Consider the following 9,572-nt stretch of genomic DNA (forward strand, 5'->3'; position numbering starts at 1 on the left):
TAGTGATTTTTATTTATTTTTTTGTCACAAATATCAATTATCTGAACATATAACCAGCAATTTCTTTCAAATAAACAGTTTCTTGTGGGGAAAACAAATGAATTAATTGACATGCTTTTAAACATGCTTTTTAAATGGCACAAGTACGTTTCGGTAACATGCATCATCTTCTGCTTAGAAACCGTGTAAATATGAAATAAAGTTACCTAAGATTGGCCAATACACAGTTTGAATAGTTAAATGTGTGTAGTATTAGACTGTGTTGAAATAAAGTTTAATTTTCAAGAGTTACAACAAGCAAATGTCACCCATTCGGTGGAATGGCCCACAATAGGCAATTTGTGTTTTATATGATCAGAGTTTGTGGCATTAATTAGACAGCCGGTGAGTAACATGACTGAGTCATGAGCGCCTGTTTCCATTTAGCAGAAATGGACAAGGATTTCAGATAGTCCCCATATGTAGGGTTTACCAGGACACACACACACACACACACACACACACACACACGCCCGTGCGCGCGCATAAACAAGAGTAATATATCAGATGATAATCAATATTGTGATATGATGTCTTGTCTCTCTATTTGTTTACTTTGCTGTGCTTGTAGAACATCACTGTTCATTATCAACCAGTACTACTGTAAATTACATGATCTGAAACATTATTAATATTTCATATAAAACAAAGGAGAGGCTCCATCAGATCGGGGTGGCGGGTAAATTCCACGTGACCATGTGACGCTGCGCTGGTTTCTCTCAGGTCCTGTTAGCGAGTATAAAATGCCTCCCTTCAATGCTCACATCTATTCTTCTGCATCGCATCAATCCTGTGAAGCATCATGTCTGGAAGAGGCAAAGGCGGGAAAGGACTCGGGAAAGGAGGCGCGAAGCGTCATCGTAAAGTTCTGCGCGATAACATCCAGGGAATCACCAAACCCGCCATTCGGCGTCTGGCGCGTCGCGGCGGCGTCAAGCGCATCTCTGGGCTGATCTACGAGGAGACCCGCGGTGTGTTGAAGGTGTTCCTGGAGAACGTGATCCGCGATGCCGTCACCTATACCGAGCACGCCAAGAGGAAGACCGTCACCGCCATGGATGTTGTGTACGCGCTGAAGCGACAGGGACGCACCTTGTACGGCTTCGGGGGATAAACGCCTGAAACACGAGAAACCGACGAATCCAACGGCTCTTTTAAGAGCCACACACTCTCTCACTTAAAGAGTCCATGATTTAGCAATGGCAGGCCATACCATCAGTTATAAGACTTAATCATTGTGCTCTATTAATAATCTCCTAAAATGATACACTAATGTATTGATACTAACAGTATATTTTCATTTTCTTTATTTAACAGTTAATATCAGAAGTATTTTATCTGAATTAAACAATATTTTTCCGTTTACAGATGCTAAAATGTTTTACAAAATGGACCAAATCAGAAATGGTACCAAAGTAAGCAGAAGTGAAAATAGCGAAAATAAAACCAGATTATTATATTTTTTAAACTAAAATGGGCTTTTATTTGCAACTATTTATAAACTATTTGCTACTAGTTTAAACAGTGGAATGAATAAATGAAGCTATGAGAAAAAGCTGTTTTTAAAGGTCTGGCTGTTATTGCTCTCTTTCCTCTAAAACCACTTATAAACACATTGAATGAGTTTTAATTACACGATTGTGCAGAATGTGTGTCTAGAACTGCTTATTTTTTCAAAATATCACTAAAATCTATAAATAAATTAAAAGTGCGAGAAATGAAACAAAGGAAACGTACTCGGTTACCTAACGTAACCTCTGTTCTCTCTAGAGAGGGAACGAGTATTGCGTAAGTTTAGCTTACGCTACGGGTAAAGTAATCTTTTCTCGAGATATGAAGCAAAAAATTATCCTTAATTTTTATATCTTGTCAACGCAGTGCGGCAGCAAGCAGACCTAGAGCAGGCAATCTAGCGTGCTCATAGGCTGCTCTGCGGCAACTGCAGCAGCCTATCACTGAGCCCTTGGCGTGACGTCACGCCCAATGAGCGCGAGCAGCGCGCCTACGCGTCACGGCCCGAGGCGGGGCGTGGCAGAGGGTATAAATATGGGCTGAGAGGCTGCTCTCACTGGTTTTTGTCGCAGAAGCGAGTGAGCTCGTGGCGCGAGCACGGCGGGTTACGCAATACTCGTTCCCTCTCTAGAGAGAACAGAGGTTACGTTAGGTAACCGAGTACGTTCTCTTACGAGAGGTTCTCTCGTATTGCGTAAGTTTAGCTTACGCTACGGGAACTCCCTTGTCAACGCCGTGCGCGCCCGGCATCCACTGAATGAGTCCCAGGGAAGCCCGGGGAACACGAGAGTGTGAGCCAGGCGGCCAATGATATGGCTAGCGCAAGTACATAAGCACATAGTAGGGGGAACAGAACGGCGCTGCCGGTCTGACTAACCAACCCTTATATTGTACAGCTCAACCAGGAGGGCTAAATCAAACAGCAGTAGCCCGCGCACAGAAGTGGGCCGGCCTACGCGAGATTTAGACTGATAAAAGTTTAGCCTGCAGGGCGGGAACTTCTAGATTGTAAAATCTAACAAATGTAGACGGGGAGGCCCAGCCCGCCGCCGTACAAATGTCATGAATAGAAATTCCGCTAGTCCAAGCCCATGACGAGGCCATGCCTCTCGTAGAGTGCTCTGATGCCCAAAGGGCATTGCAGGTCTTTAGACGCATAAGCAGCTGCAATAGCGTCCACTATCCATCTGGACAGAGTGTGTTTCGAGGCGGCGAGACCCTTGGTGCGCCCACCAAACGAAACGAAAAGCTGCTCCGAGCGCCTCATGGCGGCGGAGCGCGTAATGTAATTTCTCAGCGCTCTGACAGGGCAAAGGAGATTACTGTCAACTTCGCTGCCGGTAGCCGGCAAAGCTGAGAGAGAAATGACCTGTGCTCTGAAGGGTGTGCCCAACACTTTGGGGACATAACCGTGTCTCGGTTTGAGAATGACTTTAGAGTCATTAGGTCCGAACTCGAGACATGCCGCGTTAACTGATAACGCATGCAGGTCACCCACACGTTTGACTGAAGATAGGGCTATCAGAAAAACGGTTTTGAGCGTGAGGTATTTCATATCCACAGTTTCCATGGGTTCAAAGGGATGCGCTTTCATGGCCTCTAAGACCAGGGAAAGATCCCAAATAGGAACCGAGGGGGGTCGCGGGGGGTTCATCCTCCTAGCTCCTCTAAGGAAGCGGATAATGAACTCATTCCTCCCTAATGCGCGGCCCAGCGCCGAGTCGGAAAAAGCTGATATGGCCGCAACATATACTTTGAGCGTGGAGGGGGACCTGCCCATGTCCAACAGCTCTTGGAGGAAACAAAGCACACGCGACACCTCACATGTTTGTGGATCCAGCCCTTGGGCGGTGCACCATTTATTAAACACAGACCATTTAGATGTGTAGAGCCGTCTCGTAGAGGGAGCTCTAGACTGTGTGATCGTGTTCACAACCCCTATTGGCAAGTCAACGGGTATCCGTTGACTATCCATACATGCAGAGACAGCGCTCTGGATGAGGATGCCAGATCGAGCCGCGGGCTTGAGAGAGAAGGTCTCTTCTCACCGGTATCGGCCAGGGGGGTGTGTCCGCCAGCCGTATTAGATCTGGGAACCACGTTTGATTCTCCCAATACGGGGCTATGAGGAGCACCGTGTGGCGCGCTTCCCTGATTCTCCCGATGACTTGTGGCAGCAGAGAGACAGGGGGAAAAGCGTAAAGCGGGCCGCTGGGCCAGGTTTGGGCCAGCGCGTCCTCGCTCTTGGAAAAGAACCGTGGGCAGTGTGCGTTGTCTTTTGACGCAAAGAGTTCGACTTCCGCTCTGCCGAAACGGCGCCACAGTGACTGGACTGTTTGGGGATGCAAAGACCACTCCCCCAGGGGAACATAGTCCCTGGGCAGTCTGTCTGGACCCTCGTTCAGGAGACCCGGCACATGCGCGGCTCTCAGCGAGCGCAGTGAGTGCTGAGCCCACACAAGGAGGCGTTCCGCCAGGGCGCAGAGTGTTTTGGATCTGACACCGCCCTGACGGTTCACATAGGCTACCACTGACATGTTGTCCGTGCGGACTAGTACATGGTGGCCCTGTAGGTATGGGAGGAAGTGCTTGAGCGCTTTCTCGACCGCCAGCATCTCTAGACAGTTTATATGAAGGTGACTCTCCTGGTCTGACCAAGGGCCATAGACCGGTCTGCCCTCTAATAGCGCTCCCCAACCTAGGTTGGACGCATCTGTCGAGACAACTTTCCGGTGCGAGACAACTCCCATCGTCACTCCCGTGCGATACCATTCGGCTGCTAGCCAGGGCTGCAGGGCTGAAACACAGCCATGATCCACTCTGACTCGTAAGCGGCCGGCCGTCCAGGCTCGGTGAGGCACTCGCGCTTTCAGCCAGCGTTGAAGCGGGCGCATGCGCAGTAAGCCCAGCTGGAGCACTGCTGCAGCTGAGGCCATGTGCCCCAGGACTCGCTGGAATGTCCTCAGCGGAACCTGACTGCCCGTCTGGAAAGACGCGGCGAGATGTCGAATGCGGCGCGCGCGCTGCTCTGACAATCTGGCCGTCATAGCCACCGAGTCCAGTTCTATTCCGAGAAAGGAAGTCGACTGGCGGGGCAGTAATGAGCTCTTGGTCCAGTTGACCGAGAGACCCAAGCATTCCAGATGGCTGAGAAGCGCTGTTCTGTGAGACAAAAGCTCTGCCTCTGACTGCGCGAGGACTAGCCAGTCGTCCAGATAATTCAGTGTCCGCATTCCTTGTCTCCTCAGGGGAGAGAGAGCCGCGTCCATGCACTTCGTAAATGTACGGGGTGCTAAAGATAGACCGAACGGCAGGACGGTGTACTGATATACCCGACCGTCGAAGGCGAATCTCAAGAATGGCCTGTGACGGGGTATTATCTGAATCTGAAAATATGTGTCCTTTAGATCGAGAGAGATGAACCAGTCTCCCGGGCGAATTTGCGCGAGGATTTGTCTGGTTGTGATCATTTTGAACGGCCGTCTCATGAGAGCTTTGTTCAAATGTCTCAGATCTAAAATAGGTCTCAGCGCTCCGTCCTTCTTGGGTACGAGGAAGTAACGGCTGTAAAGCCCGACTCGCTCAGAGAAGGATAAACCTGTTCTATAGCCCCTTTGCGCAGCAGCTTCGCTATTTCTGCTTGAAGCAGGTGCGCTGCTTCTAAAGTCACTTTTGTCTCCGTCTGCGCTAGAAAGCGCGGGGGGCGACGAGCGAATTGAAGCGAATAGCCGTGTTATATAGTATTCAGCACCCATTCTGACGCGCCCTGAATAGCTTCCCATGCTTTTGCACGCATAGCTAGGGGTCGAATGGTCTCTGGGTTCAGATCGCCGCGCTGAGCGGGATGGGGAACCTGTATCAGAGAGGATGGGGCGGCGACGCGCCGCCAGTGCTCGAACACGGGGGCTGGAAAACAGTGCTGACTGGCTGTACAGCATATGATGGCTCGATCGCTACGGATGGAGCGAGTTTTGCTGCTAAACACCCCTGGCGCGAGAGCGGCGTGGGGGTTGTCATGTCTGAAAGTGGGTGCGCGTGCTCGTGAGCGGGCGCAGAGTTTACACTTATAACACGGCCAGTGTTTGGGAGCTTTGTAACCCGAGGTAACTGAGTGGCAGAGCAAGCAGCGGGTAGTTGTGAGCACAGGGTTGTGGGCACATTTACTACACTTGGTACTCGAGCGTGTGTCCGCTTTATGAGAGTGCGCTCTGAGCGTGTTACCATGGGGATAGTGTTTGTGTGTAGTGGTGAGCACATTTTCTACACTTATGACACCTTCGGCCAGAGCCGGAATGTTTGTGAGCTTTGGAGGATCTGCAACCCGGGGTAACTGTGTAACAGAGCGGGCAGTGGGTAGGTGTGGGCACAGAATTGTGGGCACATTCTCTACGCTTAGCACTCGAGCGGCGCATGCCCGCTATGAGAGTGCGCTCTGTGAGCGTTACCGGGGAGACCGTGTTTGTGTGTAGCAGTGAGCACGTGGGAGTGGGCACATATTCTACACTTATAACACCATTGGCGTTATAGGAAACTGATAGAGCGAATGCTTTGATGGCTCATATGTTTAGACGCTCATAAATACTCAAGCACCATCCTGAGAGTGGGAGGGTGCGAGATGCGGGTTCACTTTCTGTATGTAAGAAAGCTGCCGCGAGCTCGGAGAAGCCAGCAGAAAAAATATATTTATCTGCCGCCAGAGTCGGATTCGAACTCGGGTCTCCCGCGTGGAAGCCTAGTGTTCTGCCACTGAGCCACAGGGGCACACATAAGCTCTCAGTTAGCGCGAACATATCACAGAGCGTCGTGTTTCGTTTCGGCGTTTGTTTGCAGGCGCGCGTGTATTAAACAGGCTCGTTTACTGCAGTATTAGTATTTCCAGCCGCCTGAACTTTAGAGGGGACTGAGAAATATGTCAGGAACGGAGTTTAGTCCGACCTGGGTGGGACTTCCTCTTTTCGCCGGTGCTCGTGACGTCCGCTCTGATATCCTTTGAGAACGGCGCGGTTGCGCGGCTCGGACAAAGGGAGAGAGAGCGGGAAGATGTCATCATGTGCTGTGACATCGTTAGTTTGCAGACGTGCGTGTATGAAAACAGGCTCGTTTACTGCAACATAGATATTTCTAGTCGCCTGTAGCTTAGGAGGGGACTGAGAAATGGAGGTGGCCGGTAGGTGACGCGCACGACCGAGACGCGGGGTAGCTTTCTTATAACGTAAAGGAAGCCAGCCCGTGACCGCCTACTTCTGACATCCCTTGTGAGCGGCGCGTTTGCGCGGCTCGAACAGAGGGGAAGAGCGCAGGAAGGGCGAGCGTCGTCATGTTTTGCGTAGCGTTAGTTTGCAGGCGTGCGTGCATAAAAACAGGCTCGTTACTGCAATATATGTATTTCCAGTCGCCTGAGCTTAGGAGGGGACTGAGAAATATGTCAGGAATGGAGGTTAGTCCGCTAACACTCTACTCTCCTTTAGCCAGTGAAGGGGGGGTAGCTTTCTTGTAACGTAAAGGAAGCTATAGCCCGAGACCGTCCGTTTCTGACATCCCTTGTGAGCGGCGCCGTTTGCGCGGCTTGACAGAGGGGTCTGACGTCATCTGCTTCGTCCCCTGAGGCGACGGCAGTGCGGGCAATGGCCGGCCGCTGCGCGTCGGTGAAGGGCGGGGGAGAAGGAGAGAGCGAGGCTCGCGGGAGGGGCTCCGGCGAGCGCTCAGCTGTCATACCCGGCTCGCTGTACGCAGCCGCCCGGGTAGAAGGCCAGGCAGAGAGCGCAATCACAAGGCGGTCTCCGTCGCTGAGCGTGGCTCTGCACGAGCCACAGGATGAGCGAGGCATTTGAAACAACGCCTCGCGCTCTTTTAGATGCAAAGTGTGTCGCGGGGCGAGCACACAACACACACACATAGAGCAAATAAAGGATATATTCGCCGGATAGCGAAGCAGGCAGGGATAGCTGAAGGCGGCGAAGGCGGCCGGCTTCCTCAGGCAGAATCCTCGGCTTGCAAGGCGCTGGTTTCAACGGCGGCTTCCTCAGAGATCAGCGATGCCTAGAGCTTCGCTGAAGAGACAAAAATCAGTGAAAGCAGCCTCTCAGCCCATATTTATACCCTCTGCCACGCCCCGCCTCGGGCCGTGACGCGAAGGCGCGCTGCTCGCGCTCATTGGGCGTGACGTCACGCCAAGGGCTCAGTGATAGGCTGCTGCAGTTGCCGCAGAGCAGCCTATGAGCACGCTAGATTGCCTGCTCTAGGTCTGCTTGCTGCCGCACTGCGTTGACAAGATATAAAAATTAAGGATAATTTTTTGCTTCATATCTCGAGAAAAGATGACTTTACCCGTAGCGTAAGCTAAACTTACGCAATACGAGAGAACCTCTCGTAAGAGAACTATGTCGTTCAAATATGGGGCGGTGGGCGGGGCTATTATTTAAGCGCCTGTGATTGTCCCTCGTTCCGCTCTTGATGCTTTGAGTTGTCCAATGAAACACGAGTTTATGGGTTTGGCCAATGACAACAGGCAATCAGAAGGTTTGAGTGTCTCCTTGTAAATTAGCATAGGGCAGTGAATAAAAGCCTCTGTGTCGCTCTTGAGTTCACACTGATTCTTCAGTTTTACGAACATTCCTCATCATGCCTGAACCAGCCAAGTCCGCGCCTAAGAAGGGCTCCAAGAAGGCCGTCACTAAGACCGCCGGGAAGGGAGGAAAGAAGCGCAGAAAGTCCAGGAAGGAGAGCTGTACGCCATCTACGTCTACAAAGTGCTGAAGCAGGTTCACCCTGACACCGGCATCTCCTCCAAGGCGATGGGCATCATGAACTCTTTCGTCAACGACATCTTCGAGCGCATCGCCGGTGAGGCGTCTCGTCTCGCTCACTACAACAAGCGCTCCACCATCACGTCGAGAGAGATCCAGACCGCCGTGCGTCTGCTGCTGCCCGGAGAGCTGGCCAAACACGCCGTGTCTGAGGGCACCAAGGCTGTCACCAAGTACACCAGCTCCAAGTAGAGGCCGAGGAGGCGAGCACACACACAAAGGCTCTTTTAAGAGCCACACACACACTCCTGGAAAAGAGCTGATTATGCTAGATGAGTCAATTATGGTATTAGTAAATATTAACTAAAACGCTTAATTGTAGTGATCGTCACATATGTACGATTGCGGAGCTTTTCTGGTTCATGTTTGACACACACACACACACACACACACCTTGTTTACTGCTAATGTTCATAATTGTTGCTGCAGAGCAATCGTACATGTGACGGCCACTTTCTCCTCAACCAACTGCGTTTATGGTGTTCGTAAGAAAAGCGTTCTCTATCAGATACAATGGCGGATCTACAAAGAGCCTTTGGGTTATGACAAAACTCGCGTTCATCTGTTTATTTGGGTTTGTCGGCACTGATGAATTTCCAGAGAAATGAAAGTAAATGAAACCACAAAAAGAATATTTCAGCTTCCTGAGATTCTCTGAGAGTTTGATGTATTAACTTTCATTATAAAAAACAGGAGAAAATAAACTGGTTATTAAACAAACAATAATCATTTGTGCAGAAATATAAACATAGACTAATGTATATCATTAGTTTAATTTCAACCTGCCTAGATTACTGAACTGAAAACAAATAGAAATATGAATATGCTCTGTGTTTGTTCAATATTTATTAAGTCTTTAACTGAGGACACTGATGTCTGTTTTCTAATCCAATCATTAGAACTGCTTTAGATTAGCAGAATATTGTACAGTAATCTCTCATATGTGCCATTGTGTCATAACTTTCTCAAGAAGAGAAGTGGAAAAGAATGTTCCTATACTTTACAATATAGCCTACAACATATATATATTTCTAAATCTAAATATCAGATTTGTTATTTGTTTCGGTGAAAGTGGGTAGTAGTAATTATCTCGGGAGCACATCCGTGGTGTTGAAGGCGTTGCTGGTTTGACCAGTTGTGTTTTTCACCCAGCGGGCTACAGTGTACATTAAGTATTGCTGAACGTTATGAAATTGTGATTCAAGATAAAAGGCT

The 9,572-nt window shown here is 49.8% G+C and overlaps 1 protein-coding gene and 1 pseudogene across 2 annotated transcripts; both read left to right on the top strand.

The window, feature by feature from the left end:
• Positions 1-800: 800 nt before the first annotated feature.
• LOC309505747 (histone H4) lies at positions 801-1,203 on the top strand. The gene has a single exon (XM_082179220.1). It carries the CDS (start codon positions 842-844, stop codon positions 1,151-1,153), a length of 312 nt encoding a protein of 103 aa, XP_082035346.1. The 5' UTR covers positions 801-841; the 3' UTR covers positions 1,154-1,203.
• A 6,769-nt stretch (positions 1,204-7,972) lies between these two features.
• Positions 7,973-8,983, top strand: LOC309505746 (histone H2B-like; annotated as a pseudogene). Its single transcript has one exon. The product of its transcript is annotated as a histone H2B-like (transcript).
• The last annotated feature ends 589 nt before the right edge of the window (positions 8,984-9,572 follow it).

The sequence above is a fragment of the Leuciscus leuciscus genome, assembly GCF_965113295.1.
Source record: "Leuciscus leuciscus genome assembly, chromosome: 9".
NCBI classification, from domain to species: Eukaryota; Metazoa; Chordata; class Actinopteri; order Cypriniformes; family Leuciscidae; genus Leuciscus; species Leuciscus leuciscus.